The sequence below is a fragment of the Struthio camelus genome, chromosome 2 (assembly GCF_040807025.1).
Source record: "Struthio camelus isolate bStrCam1 chromosome 2, bStrCam1.hap1, whole genome shotgun sequence".
In the NCBI taxonomy this organism is placed as follows: domain Eukaryota; kingdom Metazoa; phylum Chordata; class Aves; order Struthioniformes; family Struthionidae; genus Struthio; species Struthio camelus.
Window position 1 is genome coordinate 23296441 of NC_090943.1, and position 16605 is coordinate 23313045.

The 16605-nt window shown below is 40.1% G+C and overlaps 1 protein-coding gene across 3 annotated transcripts in view; it reads right to left on the reverse strand.

Moving 5' to 3' along the window:
• CACNB2 (calcium voltage-gated channel auxiliary subunit beta 2) overlaps positions 1-16605 on the reverse strand; it is a 265965-nt gene that overhangs the window by 120318 nt on the left and 129042 nt on the right. The window contains exon 1 of one of the 3 annotated variants that reach the window (XM_009673671.2): positions 2461-2722. The exons of the other annotated variants lie outside the window; for them this stretch is intronic. Coding sequence (XP_009671966.1) covers positions 2461-2493 — 33 coding nt within the window. The 5' untranslated portion in view covers positions 2494-2722. Of the gene's footprint in view, positions 1-2460; positions 2723-16605 lie in introns of those variants that run through there. 3 annotated transcript variants of the gene reach the window in all.

The following is a 16605-nucleotide window of genomic DNA, read 5'->3' on the forward strand; positions in this document are numbered from 1 at the left end:
GAGTCTGAACATTTATGCAAAAATTCATTCAAACAGGAGAGGCCCACAGCTATGTGGTTTTACTAGTGATTTCAAAAATATATCATTTGCCACATGCCATGAAGTGACACATTAATTTTTGTGAATATTGACTGGTCATAACCCCAGCATTGTCTTTTGATGACCAAGCCTGAAGCAGTATTATTTTTGTTTAGCTAGAAACCTGACTTTGCTGGAAATAATGTAAAAATTGATTAGCGGTGCTCTCAGATATCTAGGCTTATTTTGCACAGACAATAAACTAATAATCCAAGTACACTTATGCACAGGAACAAAAAGGTAAAGAGGACACTAACCGCAGAACCTCGCTGCACCAGTCTCTGGAGTTTCATCATTAACTTTAAATGAGTTAGAATATTACTTCAGATGCTCATATTTCTGAGCGTATTTCTCATATTCAAAAGTAATAGTGAACTTAAGAGAATCTTCACTGTCACTCTTTTCACTCACTTTGTGTTTGATGATAAAACAAATGCCTTTTCCACAGTGCAGAGCATATGGCTTCATGAACTACAGATTTGTACAAAAAGAAGTCTTACATTCATTCTAGGTTTTACTGAACAATGCCAATGTCCTTTAAGCTTTCTGCAGGTCATCCATTTTATTTTCTGGTGATTTTAGGAGAATAGCCCATTAAAATCTTCTCACTGGGTAAAGCAAACATCTTGTTACGTTTAGTTGCCAAAATAACACCAAAAACGCCCATAATTTCCCCATAATTACCTTGCTCAAAAGGTGAACAACTATAAATGATATTTCAGCTTGAACTTATCAAAACATTTTGTTTGAACAGAGCAGTACATTTTGGTTTCATGGACCTCTAGAGATACCAAAGGAAGAAAATGCACAGTTGATGGTGGACTACTTACTTTTTTTTTCTATCTATGGTGTTCTGCTTTGCTTAACTCTGTAGCAGAAGAGGGACTGGAATCAGATGCCCCACCTGCCTGGAACAGGTGTCTTAACATTAAGCTTTTCTTTATGACACAGAGAATACAGAGAATATTTTTACAAATTGAAATGGCAGCAAGAAAAGAGATTGAGAGATACGCTGGAGTCCAAAACCCCGACACCATTCTTGAATCACCTAGGTTACTTTCAAGGCACTTTAATATTTCAAGCCCAAAGCTATGCGTACAAAACCATATCAATCCATAACATAATTACGGCAACGTCATGTTGTTTAGTGCTTTGTAGAAACTAATAACGTAATCATACTAAGTAGGTAAGAAAGTATAATATATTAAACTAGAAACTGGGGTGAAAACGCACCAAGTTGCACAGAACAGTTTCACTTGTGCGTGAGAGCTGTCTCCTGACAGTTCTGGCCAATTGCTCCGCTTGGTTTGTGAAAGTTTGAGAGACTCATGCACACACGAGGGTTCAATGTGCAAACAGCTGTGTTTAAATCATTTTCTCAACCATTTTTTCTATGTTTCCTGAATCTCAAAAACATAGCTGTTTGGAATTAAGAAACAAGGAAAAAACCATCAAAATAACTAAATTACTTCCTTAAAATGCGTTGTAGAACCCAGAAAGCCATAAAAGGCGCTTTCAGACTTCAAGAGAATAACTTCAATAATCAAAACAAGGCATTGCAATTGCAAGTTTTATGTAAAGAATGTGCCACTTTTTAACATGCAAAATGTATCTAGGATGACCTATGGAATAAGTCATGAAAACATTTTGGACATATTACTTTTCCCCAAAGCGCCTTAGGTCTTGATCCGGTCATGAGTTTTGTGTGGGTGGAAGAACCTATCCATTTTGGTTACGAAGGAGCACTTGACCCTGAAGCTGCAAATTGCAAACTTTTATGTCAGATGCCAATGCCACGCGACAATGCACAGTTATTTTTGGTTTTCTTCACATTTTCTCTTGCAGCATCAGCTTATGTAAAACAGTTGTACACAAATAATGAAGTTAAAAGGGTGTCAGATATTAATGTGTTGGGGGGGTTTAAGTTAGCCCTTTGGATGAACATTACATTACAACGACATGTTTTGAATTTCTGCACAAAAGAAACAGTTTGGCAGCATCCCCACAAATATACAATTAATTTCAGTTCTGTAAGTGGCTGCAGCTAGTTGTAATCTAGCTGAATGACAATCCACGAAACAAACTCTCAATTATATGGAAGTATGGTTTTGCTTATCCCAAACTCTGAATAGTCCCATAATAGTCAAAAATTGAGTATTTTCAATATCACAGTGTGATAAACACGACAAGAAAAATAAGTTTATCTAGCAAATGGTATCTCACTATTCGAATAACTTGCAGAAAAACCTCACTGTGAAAGTAAGCAAATCTGTAAGTACTGAAGTTCAGCTACAGAAAGCATTGACAGAAATTCAAAGCTGCCCAATAAATTCTGAGAGATATTCAAGCTCAAAAAAAAAAGATCCTGAGTTCACATCTTACCACTTCATAATCCTCACTGCCAAAAAGGTACATAGCTGCACCTTCACGAGCCGGCACTAGTTGTCCACAGCGTCCCAAACATCTAAAGTAAGGTCTTCAGCTGCATCTTCAACTCCTGCGCTTCAGCGAGGCAGCTGCAACACAGCCCCAACAGTTGTTTCCCACGCTCGCACTGCTCTTTAAATATTGCTCGCAGACACGAAAACAAAACCCCTCGCTGCAAGCAGCTGAGGAAGTGACGGTCTGAAAACGGCACCCAGCAACGACCGCAGCAGCCAGGCGAAGCGGCGGCGGCGGCGGCAGGGCGCGCAGCAGCCGCGCCGCGCTCAGGCGCTGCCCGCGCTGCCCGCGCCGCCGCGGGCCGGGCCGAGCCGAGCCGAGCCGAGCCGAGCCGAGCCGAGCCGAGCCGGGCCGGGCCGCTCCCGCACCGCCTGCTCCTCGTCACATGCTGCTGGCGGCCGCCCGGTTGGCTGCGAGCCCCAGCGGGGTCGGCAGAGCCGCGGCGAGCCGGCCGCCCCGGCCCTGGGCCGGGCAGCGCGGCGGCAGCGCGGGCGCGTCCCGCCGCCCTCCCGCCCGCCGGCGCTCGGCTGCCCCCGCCGCGGCCCGAGCCAGCGCTGCAGCGCGGGCCAGCGCGGAGGGCGGCGTGCAGGGCCGCGGGGGCAGACCGCTTACAGCCTGCCAGTTCACCGAGCCCATCTAAATTTGCCGCTGACTCCTCGGCTAACTTCAGGGGTCTCTACGGAGCGGTGTCTGACTATCTGTCACACATGTGCGTAAATAAACACGACTCATTTCCGGATTGTTTCGCTGCGGTTCAGTCACTTCACTGCTTCCTTTTCCAGGCTGCCCGGCCAGCGAATCGCTCTGCAGCTTCACCTGGGCGCTTTGCAACAGGTCGGTGATACCCGCTACCGCAACAACGCGGGATCCCGTGTGTGAGACGGTGTCAGGACAGCAAAGCCTGAGGCCATGCCCTTTACTTCCGAGTAAGTTAAAGAGGAATTTGCCTGAGGAAGAGCAGGCAAGTGTGAGAGCAGCCAAAGAGCAGGCTGAAAGACTAAAAGACTTCAGAGACCGGTTCACTGACGGCACTCCAAATCCAGTATTACAATGGGGCTTTAAAAACAAATCTCTTGTAGCATACAGTAAGCCTGACACACAGACATATTGCCCTCTGGTAAAGGCCGTCCTTCACAGCTGGGGAAGGGGCCACCAGCTAGCATCCTGTAACAGAAACCGCCATCAAAACAGCTTTCCAAGAGCCCTAGGAAGAGCATTCCCCTCTCGGCTTAGTCTTCTAAATCCCTTATAGTTTGCATTGCCGCCATCACTACGTCCCACAATCAGAATTTTATGCAAGTGTTAGGAAAATACACTCATGCAGTGAATACGTTATGTCTGAAGGAGGAAAAATGTGATATGCTTGCCCTTATATATATTGAATCATGTTAATATAACGTGCACAATATTTAGTGACAAGACACCTTGAAGACAAATAGCATTCAAACAATTTGGGATAGTATTATTCTGGCACGTGGCGCCTTTGTAAACTTTATCATCTTCCATAGAGGAAAGACGTCTAGATTTCTTCCTCAGAACAATTTCAAATGATGCAGTTCCAATACATTGTAAATGTCTTCCCTGTTTTTTTTCTTTTTGCTTATTTTAAGTAGATCTTTATGACCTCAGTTTCTTCACATGAATTAGTAGAACATTCTTCTCTCAATCTGCCTTTTCTGTCAAAACAGACCTTTGGTCTTCCGTTGATCATATGTGATATGATTCATGCTTCTAGATTTTTTTAAGCTATTGTATGTATTCATAAACAGAACTGAAAAACAAGTTATATGCTCTTGAAAAAGAGCAAATTATAAATCAGAAGACAATAATTTTACTTGCCTTCACTATCTTCCAGCCATACATTTACAAAATAGCCAAACTGGTCACTTCACATTATATCAATTGAAAATTACATTTCAAACAAGTAATATCAAAATATTGTATGCTCACAAAATAAACAAAACATGCTACATTCCTGCATCAGGGTAGAAAACAGAAATAAGATACTACTACATAGGATGCAATAATCACTTGTCCAAGATGGTTACCATTACTGATACTGGAAAATTATGGTTGCATAATCTTACTAGTGTGAACATAATTGCCCAAGCTTTGCTACATAGTTTTTTAGCATGAAACCACACACTTGTCAGTACTAGACAAAGCTAGTATAGTCACCCATTACTTCACTTGTCTGACCGAGCTCTTCCAAGCAACTGAAATTTGGGTGCTGTAACTTGATTGCTCTCTTGTTGGGTATCGCCCTCACAACTGTGCTTGAAAAACATTCAGCAAGACTATCACAACTGTTCCACGATCAGGAATAAGGAATTAATATGGCTATGTGTAAAAATTCTGGTGACCTTTTTTTGAACGGTTCCATCAGCTCCTATACTTTGGGCATGAATTTGAAATCAGTGGAAGGGAGGATTACAGTTCATAAATACTCAACTGAGATTTAAGGCTTTGTTTAGAGTGTCACCATAAGTGACTTAGACGTCACAAGTAATTCTCACTACAGCCAGTACAAGCAGCCAGAGTCTGGCAGCTTGGACAGTAAATAAGCTGAATTGCTCATTGCTCTCTAGGACTGAAACATCATGACAGGTACCCAAGTTTGTCTTACAGCTCTGGAGAGCAAATCTGCATGTAGCCTTTTTAGTTCAAGAGCTGAAGTCTGCAAAAATCACATCCTCACTAAGCGTGTTTAAATTTATCACAGCACTCCTGAATGACCTGTGTTTCCCTGCGAGCGAAGTGGTAGCGGTGGAGCTCCTCTGTGCAACCTTCTCCGATGGTTCAGTGGAGCATAGGGCTAGGCAGCACTGGTAGGTCGGTGTTTCTCTGCTGCTCTCAATAACCCTGCTCCTTGAGGGAAGGTAGTACAGATGAGAAAATCATGACCCACATAAAAAGAGCAAGCTCAGAAGTGGGAGTGGGAAGGAGAGGAGCAGGCATCCAGTAACGCTGAGACTGGAGAGGAAGTGCAAATGGAAACAGCAGAAATCCAGACTGCAGACAAGGAAGCAGTGTGACCTACATCAAGGAGGGGCTAAAATAGCCAGGCCAGGAGGCACAAATTCAGACTGCAAGAAAAACTCTCCAGAAAAGCAGGCAATGAAATAGGATTTGAAAAGGCCTGCATTAGGACAGTCGGCTGGCTGACTAGCCTGGGACTATGAGGTGGCCATGGAGAGGGGACCAGCATGGAGCAGGCAGAACGACGCTGACACGGAGCTGGGATGGCTGGGCTGAACAGGCTGAACCAGCAAAAAGGGGCAACGGAAAAACCTCTGTGGTGGAGACTCCACTAAGAGATCAAGTTTAGGACAGCAACAGAACTGGGGTGAAGGCAGAAGGTGTCAAGAACACAGCAACAGCTTTTCAGAAAAGCATACAGAAACACAGCTGAGGACTCTGCCACAGGGGGGATTGCTCCTCTCCTCCACTGGCACCTCCCAGCAGGACAGGCGCTTGAAGACGCACGAAAAGAGCTACACCAGCACACAAACCCACCTTGAGCCAGGCTGGGGCTTAAGATCCAGGCTTCACACACAAGAAAAATAACTATCTGGAGGCTGGACCATGAGAATCAAGACTACAGTCTGAAATGACAGGTAAAATAAAGCACTTCTCCATCTTTCTACTGTATAGAACTCTTTCCAGAGTAGTTCTTACTCATTTGTAGAACTCAGTAGCAATAATAATATTAAAGGTCTGTTAACAGAAGGGAGCAAGTACAAACGCAGGTGTAGCCATGTGTGCAGACTTTGTTTCCTCTAATTGTTTCTGTACATTTTGTTCCTTTCATACAAATTTGTTAATGTATACATGATGCCATGGGATAAAGAAAACAGAGCCAGACTCTTCTCAGTGGTGACCAGTGAAAGGCCAAGAGGCAATGGGCATAAACTGAAACATAGGGAATTCTGTTTAAACATAAGAAAAAAAGCTTTTCGTACTGTAAATGTGGTCAAACACTGGAACAGGTTACCCAGAGAGATTGTGGAGTCTCCATGCTTGGAGATATTCAAAACCCAGCTGGACAAGGTGATCTAGCGGATCCTGCTCTGAGCAAGGCGGGGCTGGACTAGACCATCTCTAGAGGTCCTTTCTAACCTCAACTGTTCTGTGAAACCATACCAAATTCTTCGAAAAATGACTGGTTCACATTGACGTTTTAGGTAATTCCATCTCACTGTTTATAATTTTCAAAAGTTAAGCAGAAAGACTTTTCAAATTGTTTTGCAGGATTACATTTAACTCTAGTATTTGATCTTTGACCCACGTATTCTACGCATAGCTATGAACTGTCTACACTATAAATAACTTTGTATATCATAATACTTCAGCATAGTGCCTTTGGGAAAACAAACAGAAAAACTGCTGACATGGTTGTCAAGGTTAATAGACTAAACAGACGTTCCTTGATAAACACGAGTCTCTCAACTTACATCCAACAGTAACAACTATTTTTCCTTCAAGAACTCTAATGGAAAGCAATTGAGTCGCCCTTACCTAATCCAGATTGAAATTCAAATTCCAGTGAAGAATGTCAAGAGCTTGCAACTTCCTTTTGCACAGCTAGCAACAAGAACTGTTTCTTGTAAACACAAGAAATGTTTCACTCTCAACGGTACTTTGGCAGGGCTGCTATTTTCCTTTTTCATTTACCTGTAGCAGAAATCTTCAAAGAACTCATCCCCTTTTAAATAAGAACCCAGAGAGCAAGAGTTATTTCTCTTGAATTATCTACCTTCCAAACTAACTTATCGCATACTACCACTAAAAAAGTGCTAAAAATATAGCAAAAATAATGATGAGCAAGCAATTTGCAGTTTTTCCTATGAGGTTTAGCTCTACCATCCGTTTTCTCCAATGGTGCTCAGGATAACTGAGGGCACCTCACTTCCAACGCTATAAACTGTGGCTAGCTAACACCTCTGAAAGTGCTATTGCCCTGAAACAACTACAGAAAGGATGTGAAACTGGGGTCTTCTTATCCCTCTAAACTTTAGTGCATTTTGAATGGGTGTTCTTCAATTCTTCTTATGACAAGAGTTACTCTTTGTATGAATACACTAGTAATCATAGCGTTGCTGTAGTTAGAGCAACTGGGAAATAACTCTGTGTATTCTAAGAAATATTTGACTATTTTATGAAAATGGTAGAACAGTCTAAGCAAGGGAGACTGAAAACAAATTAACCCAGAACAATTAACAGCTTGATAGTAGCACCATGCTCTTGTGCAGGGAAGGCTCATATTCCTTCAAGATGGGTAGAAACTGTGAGTTTCCCAGACTCCTGCTAAACACCTTTATCTCTAAGTTATGGGGAAAAAAAGAGAGGAGACTTGGACGGTGGTCCAAGTTGTTTTGAATGAACCTTCCTTTCTTTTTAAAGCTCCCCCCCCCCAAACCCACATGTTTTGGATCAAGTTAAAAGGTTCCTTTGACATTAGTTATTTTAGATTTTCATTTCAGCAAAAATACCGGGCACCATCCCAGGATGTGGTGATAATGGGAGATACTCTGTGTTCATCTCCAGCAGACTTATTTCTTTTCTGAATGTATTGGATTTACATCTGGTCATAAATTCCAAGTTCATCTCATTTCATAAAAGTCATGTAGGATGTCTATAATTCCTCCTTACAGATAGTGTATGTCTGAAAGAGGGTTGATAATGAACATTTTATTCAAAGAGATTTATTTTAATGTTAGTATATAATAAACCAATGTAAATTATTTCAAGATGCAATAATTAAACGCCTATTTAAGATTAATGCCACATCTTAAATCTCAAAACCAACCTAAAAACTAATGAATAATAAAATACAATCTAAAAGTATGCCCATGGAACTATTGGAATGCTATTTAAACTTTATTTTTAAACACTAAAGCTGCTTATCATTTGCAGATTGTTATTGGTTATTATGGTTACCATTCTCTGACACAATCCAATCTGCCTGCAGTTTTCTATTTCAGGGCACGGTAGCGATAACATTAACAGCAGACTAAACTTCTCAACTTGCAAATATACATACATTAGGGGCACAGGCTATCTCCTGCTGCATTAACAGATAACTTGAGTATGCTCTCTCAGTGTCATGGAAATAACAAACTGCAAATGGCTGCCATTCTTCTAACGTTCAGATGTTAAAACGTTTAACTCAACTCACAATGAGTGTCAGAAACATAGCAAAGATTTGATATGATTTTGCCTGTTGTATTCTGGACCCTCTGCTGCACTCTGATGTTATAAAGTGGGAAGATCTGCCCACAGGTGATTATTCCCATAAGCGGAGAAGAAGCTCGAGTTGCGGGGAGCACCATCACGTTGTAGCCTTACAGCAGCCAAGCACGAGAATGGGGATACAGACGCAAGAAAAAGTCTAGCGGTCACCATGCCCTTCCTAGCCGAAGCTGGTCGCACCTGCAACTGAGTAGCTAGCAAAACATCTCTGAAACAGCTGTAAGCTTTGTTAGAGCTTTGTGTGCTGAGAGAAAGAACTGTCTTCAACAACCACATTTCAGAGAAGTGATAACTAAAACAGGGATAATGTTCCTTTTACTCTATTTATTAATTGTAAGAAGAGAGATATATCCTTTTGAGTGTAAGAACAGCACTAATAAAACCAATCTTTGCAGGTATCCCTAATATCTTTAAGCAAAAATAATATAAGAAACCTACATGACCCTGGAAAATAGCCTGTGTATAGTTTCTTAAAAAATACAGCTTTCCATTGGAAAGCTATTAGACTCTCTCACTGCCACAGGCTGCTAATCTGCTTCACGGAATAGTCCATGATCCTAATCACCTCGAGCCGATGCTGAGGATTAATTGTGGGTATTCCTTTGCCTTGTAGCTATGTAGAGAAGCCAATGTGAACTACCAAGTAAATTAACCACCTCTGTCCACGTCCTGAAGATTGTGCTTGAGTTGCAGGTTATCCTCTAGGCACTATGGGAACTGCACAGTTACTCCCATCTATTAACTGATATTTCATAGAAGAAAGGTCTGCTTCCTTGGGCTTTTAAAACTCTATTTGTTTTTAAAGTGAGGTAATAATTCATCTAGCAAGTTCAACCATATCTCAAAATCGTATTTATAAAAGTACTGAGTTTTATAAAAGTATTGAGTTTTCAATAAAACTCTGCATTCTGTTCTCATTTCAGGAAAAAAAGTGTATCTGATCAGCAAAACTGCAACAGCAGGCCCCAGGAGGTTTTCTGGCACTCTCTACTTTCATTTACGCATTTTTGGCACAAGTTATCATTCCACATTTCCATCAGTTTAAGTTACTGATTCTCACCAAATGTTGTGGTTTCTGTGGCCTCATCATTTCTTCACACCTCAGTTCCCATTTCTCATTCTTGCTGCTTTGAAACCCTGAATACTTCTGAGGCTTGCATTTTTGGCAGTTCTGAAAGGTTTATTAATTATGTTTAATTTTTGGTGAAGACTGGCTTGTATGATTCAAAGAGCTGCGGTGAAATGTGAAAGCTGGTAAAACTTGTCTGTGTGGAGAGGACTATGTATCACTTGAGACCCACTTCAGTGCTCAGAATAGGAATTAAGTGGAATTTAAGCAGTACGTGTACTGTTGTAATGGCCTCTTTCACCTACGGCTATGAATGTCACCTGGCATTGCAGAAACATATTTCAGTTTAATGAATAGGGAGCCAGATGCATAACCCCAGCTAATAGCAGTACTAACTGTGCATTGCTGTGAAAACAGTCACAAGAACCAGTATGTTAGCTAAGTGGAGTCAGCAGGTTGTAATGTAATGGATATAATATAAACAGTAAGTTATTTCTTACCTAGAACTAATGTGACATGTTACAAAGACGTGTACAGGACTCCTCTGATAAAATGCAGTGTGAAGGTAATATATTTTCAGTCGCTCTCTCCTGTCCACCCAGATCAACATAACGTTGTTAGCAGAGACTGAAATTACTAGAATGGGAATATTTGGGATGTGGGGCAAAGGTATTCTCCTTCTTCCTGTGAAAATATTTATTTTTATTTTTTCCTCAGTCAGTCATATTCTTCTAGCCTTGCTGTAAAAATGCGATCTTTCGTGTTTCTATTTTGTACTTATTTTTCTTCTCTATTGCTCTAATTCACAATCAAGGTTTATAAAATAAACTTTGTCTGAACAGACAAAGTTCTTCAGTGCTGAAATTACTGAAAGCCCTTGCATCGCAACCAAAAAAGATACCTCAAAATACATTTCTGCATCAGGCTTGCCTTCATATCCCGAGACTCTAAGCCCCTTGTCCTCTCAGAGATCTATTCCAGCACTTTCTGGTCCTAAAGGTGAGCGTGTTAGTGTGATACAGCAGTCCTCCGTTGCCTTTTTCAGGTTGAAACATATGGCACTAATTTTGGTGAGGAGTTCTGAAATCACTTAGAAACTCCTCCTGAGTGCAAGAAATTTATCAGACAATACTGATTTACCACAAGAAACAATATAGAGGTGAATAATGTCATGAGAATTATCAAATCCATAATTGGTGACCTTAATAGGGTACTGACCATTTAAAAAAACAGTATTTTGAATTCTAAGGTATGATAATTTCTCCTCTCCTACAATCATAATAATAAAAAAATCCATCATGGGTCACCGAATCGAAGTAGCAAATTGTGTTGTGCACAGCAGCACCTGAACAGTGGATGTACACTAAGCCAGTGTCAATGAAGAAAGCTACTTTTAAAATTTAAGTAGAAAATAATTCTATCAGTTTGCTTCAGAAACCCTAGGCTTATCCTCCTAAACTGAAAAATTTCTGAAATTATAACGCCAGTTGCTTTAAGTCCATACAAATTATAATGAAGCTGAGAGAGATTCATGTGAAAACACAGCAATAGAAGCTGATCACATCTTCTTGACAGAAAATATTCAATCAGAAAATATGGAGGCCAGAAATATCATCGTGTTCTGGGAACTCACTGATTTGCTTGAAATTTGGCAGAAAGTTACCAAAATGCCTCACTGGAAATTGACTTTTACATCATTGCACTATAGCATAAGCTATGGAAACCTTCATTTAATTAAGCACTTAGAAAACTTGTTTCTTGTGTACCAAAGTGACCCTTTTTCCAAGATGAACTAGAAATACTGGTTAAAAGCAATGCTTTTTCAAGAGTATAGATTACTTTCCACAATGCCTTAGATATATATTCATTTATTTAGTTTTTAGAGAGCAAATATGAAAGAGATTACTCTTTCAAATAACACCATGCTTTGAAAATACCAGTTTCACTGATGCATTATTGAAAGTCAGAAAATATGTGCACTTTAGATTATCGCATAATGATAAAGTGCATTATCCTGTGGATGACAGATAAAAAGAAATCACCAGAATCGGTCTCCGAGGTGAGAAATAATCACTGTATGGTGTTTAAATAACAAATAAATAAAAATATAGACACTTAATAAGAGGAAAAAACAAAAACCCATGCATGTCTGGGTCACATACATTTGCAGGGAAAACACTTCCATGATGAACTGAGCTGCTGAACTGATCATGATGAAGACTATGCTGATGGCTAAATGCAAACTGAATTGCACAGAGAGACAATAGATCATATTTTATTGAGACCATGACTTTATGTCAAACTGGGAAGATATAAAGATACATTACAACTATTGAAACGGTGAGGGAGTCTTACCAATAACACGCTTTGATCAGCATGAGCCCATTCAAAATGAAACTTAGCTTTTAATTAGAATTCCTAGCAGAGCTTAAAAATAATTCATTTTCCAATACTAACTTCCTACAAATATCATTTAACAACAAGCTAATAATTTTTAAGTGATGAATATTCTAACTTGTCAATCTGTCAGCATCCTTTCAGCAGCCTCAAAACATTCAGGAAAAAAATAGAACTTTATATCCACTAAAATACTGCAAAATGCAATATATCGTTAATGATGAGCTCAAGAAAAACAAGTTGTTTTGTGAACACCAGAAGTAATGAAGCCTGGTTTCCCACACACACCTCCACAATACCTTCAGCACTCTCATTTTCCCTACACACCACATGCTCTGTACCCTTGGTTCGCCTCCCCTCATCACATCTCCCTTCCCTTTTTGTAGGTTGCTGCCTGAACAGGAGGCAGCATTCGTTTCAGCTCCTCTGGAGTTAAACGTGCGCCGACCGGCGGGCTGCACACGACCCGGGGGACGCCAGGGGAGCCAAGAGCCTTGACTCTCCATCACTGGCGGGTCAAGCAAATGGCTTTAACAGCTCCATCCAGCCCCCGAGAAGGTCTGGTATAAGCACTCGCTCAGGAGTTGTGAGACCTCAGTAAGATTGATTTAAATTGGCCATTGGATTAAAGTTACGGAGAAGCACAACTAGCAGATGGAAAGTGGGATTGCATAAATCTCGTCTTAGGAAACCAACCTAAAAATCAGAACTGTTATACAAAGACTGTCCATAGACTTTAATACTCAGCAGCTTGTTTAAATATAAAATGATAGCATAAGCAGCAATGTAAACATTTAGTCTGTCATTCAGCATGCATAATTTTCAAACTGTCTTTCTCACAGAACAGTGGCCACTATTATTGCAAGTATAATTTAAAACACAGGTCTTCATGTTAGGTACATGCAGCACCAGCGGTGCATGAAAACCTGCAAAGGTATACTACAGTGACAACAAAAGATTTCAGGGATCACTAATAAAAAAATTAGAAAAAAGATGTGTGTATGTTATTAGAACAAATATTTTCACAATCATAATGTTTTCTGTAATTTGTCCCACAGCAAAAAGTCTTTGCAAAACAGTCCAGTTTTACAAACTGTACCACAATGCAGTGGCAGCTCAGTGGCACTTTGCCTGCCCTCCTTTTACACCCTTTTTAGGCTGCGCTTCTGCACTATCCTCTCTGAGAAGCAAATAGCCGAATTCACTCTTTCAATCTTTCTGCGTAGCTTGCTCAATGCAGTTTGCAAACTGAATAAAAAACAGCAGCAACAATTATATATTCCACTGATGCTGAAAACATAAATGCAGGAAAATCTGGGTAAAAATCTTAGCAAAAAGCAGGATGTCACTTCCATGCGTACTGGGTGAGATAAGGACAAAATGACAGCCTCAGGAGACAGTAAGAATTTGCTGTGCCTGATGTGCTTACAGTTTCTGGCAGTTACAGAAGTTTCCATATTGAAGAATTTCTTATGTCACAAGGACTGTGTTGGTGATGAAAATGTGTCAGCGGTTATGCAATAAGTATTATTTTATTTCATTTTGGTATAACATTTTAATTGACTACAATACTTCAGGGGTCAACTTTTTACATGGAACATTCTGAAGTTAGGCAAACAGAATACATATAAATGAATGTAAAGCAAATCAGAAAAAAACCCTGCATCGATTAAATGGTTATCTCAATTTCTGTTCAGTTCTGTTCTGTGCAGTATGTATCCCCTTTTGATGCAATACCTGCCTTTAAGAGATTATCATCAGTAGTTAGTTTACTTAGGTTTATGAAACATGGAAGAGAGAATTCTCAAGCTGCACTTTCTAAATCGTCCCATTACCTCTCTCTCGCCATCTAAACAATCCCTTTTTCAATGAAATAACGTTTGAGGACTATTACTGCTAAAATCAAGCTAATTCCCAAGGACAGCTTCATCTAAAATCCATCTGGACAAGAAGTGCCTATAGCCAAAACTCATAAAGGTAAAGCTAAATGATCTACTTACCCTCATATCACAACTAGAAATGAAGATGGAAACTATGGAAATGTGAAAAGAATGGCCATCAGTCCATCATTTTAAATGAAGGGCTGATCAAACGTTCCTCAGAGATTAAGCTGAACAACTTAAACAGCATTTTTTTTCTTTTCCCTACTCTTTCCCCTCATCGAGAGCCTGTCATGAAGCAGAAATGCACATAATATACATTTATGAATCCTTTCAGGCAAACTTCATTCCTTTGCATCCATGTTCCACCTCATCTATCCTGCTATGTTGCTACTTTTCACTTCACAAGGCCTGCGTGACCACAGCACAACTCCCTAGCGCCCGCTTTCACTTGGACATGGCAAGTTTTTTCTCCTTCCACCAAGTACCTTCTACAACTGTATCAATTAGAGCTTGGGCTTCTTCTCGATGGGATATGAGGGAAAGGATTGGTTTATTTTATAGCCCAGATAAACCAGACTCGCTTTTTTTCTTGATGACACTGTCTGACAACCAGTAGGCAGAAGGACGAAAATCTTTCATGGAAATGTGGTCAGCGTTTGTGCTAAATTCTAATATCAAATAGCTTGTCGTTAGGAAAAAAGTATTTTCCAATTTTTTTTTTATTTTAAATCTTTTTTCCTCTAAAATTATCCTCCAACTTTTCCCTGTTCATAATTGCATTGAAATTGTCAAAGAAGTCCCCAAAACATTCATTTATCAGAACTTTTTTAAAATCGCTAGGGAAAGATATGTATTAGAGCATTTTCGAGTTCTAAATACTAACCTGCAAACTGGGTCTTCTGTGGAACCTGCAAGTATACAGCAGGAGTACTCACTTTCAAAAATTAAGCTTTTTGTCCTAAAAACGAAAATATTTAAGTAACTTCACTAATTACACAAGCACTATGAAATGATAATTGTTAGAGTATCACGATGGAATGAAAGTTGACAATAACTACTCAGCTTCCCATGTAGAGTTCCCTTAATAATCCAGGAAAAGGAACAGCTCAAATTTGGTTTTCTTCTAGAATAAAGAGACACAGAGCAACCATTACACAAGACATGCTCTCCCTGGGCTTTCTCACACTGACTTGGGAGCCTGGAAAGCTACCGTCACGCCTTCACTGCCAACTATATTCAAATCGCTCGTAAAAGCTACAGAAAACAGGAAAGTTTGAGCCAAATGTTTGGCTGAAGTTTATGCTTACATTACTGTTACTTTTTTTTTTTTTTAACCTCCATTCTGTTTTCTACAGTGCAAAAAGGAAAACAAAGCAAATTCAACTATTAAATATTTGTCATTTATTACCTTCTTATTTGAAAGCACTGCTTTAGTTTGGATATTCTACTACTATAACTCCCTGACACAAAGATATATGGACTTGTTAAAATGCTGCCAAACCAAGACTCATTATACTGCTATAATCTAACCCCAAACAAAAATAATATGGACTGCACCACTTGTGTCTAGAAAATGAGTGTGTACTTCAAACTATTGCCAGTAGAGAGTCCCATTGCTCTCATATCAAGGAGAAAACAATCATTTAGCACAATCCTAAAAACACCGAACAAACAGCAAGCTGAATCATTTTAACTATGTTTACTAGGGTTATACACAGCAGTGCTCTCAACAATAGAGTCACCTGTAAATGCTTCCACTTCTCTTCAACTCTAATATTCACAGTTTTTCAAAATGACAGCAATTTCATATCTGTTTTAACAAAGCAATCTCAAAAGTAGCATTAGGACCTCCACTAAAAGACTGGCACATTTTTTAACAACATTTTTGCTTGGCCAGATGAGAGCAAAGTGAAACATTTTAACTGTAATTAAGTTAATTTGCTAGCCAGTCTGTACCTTTCATTTTAAAATTAACAAGCTCCTGAGCATCTGGCCTGCACTCCTTCAACATATGCTTACCCCAGGAATAATGTGTTTAGTTTGAGGAGACATCAGGCGCCTGTCAAGCATGTCAGGCTGTTCCAAGTGGGCTAGCCCTTCCAGCACGAACACTTCTTGCAGGAGCGAAACCTCAGCAGCAAAGCAGCGCACCAGCAAAAACTACAGAAAATCAGTCCATGATTTGAGTTTCTTTTCCTCCTGAGGCCTGGTTTAAAGTATCCAGCTTTTGTCCATATGGAGTAATATTGTTCGTCGGAGATTTCTCTCAGCTGTTGATCTGATTCAGTCCCTACGGTGGGTTACGGCTCGGCAGAGAACCCCGTCACCATCAATTAACAAGTAGGAGTGGGAGGGCTCTCTGCGCTCCTAGTGACGTCAGCTGCTTTAGGAAAGAAGTCTGCACACTTGCTGGAGTAATGTAACATTTTATTAATCTCAGATGCATGCTTTGGAGCACACATGGCCTCCCCTTAACATATTACA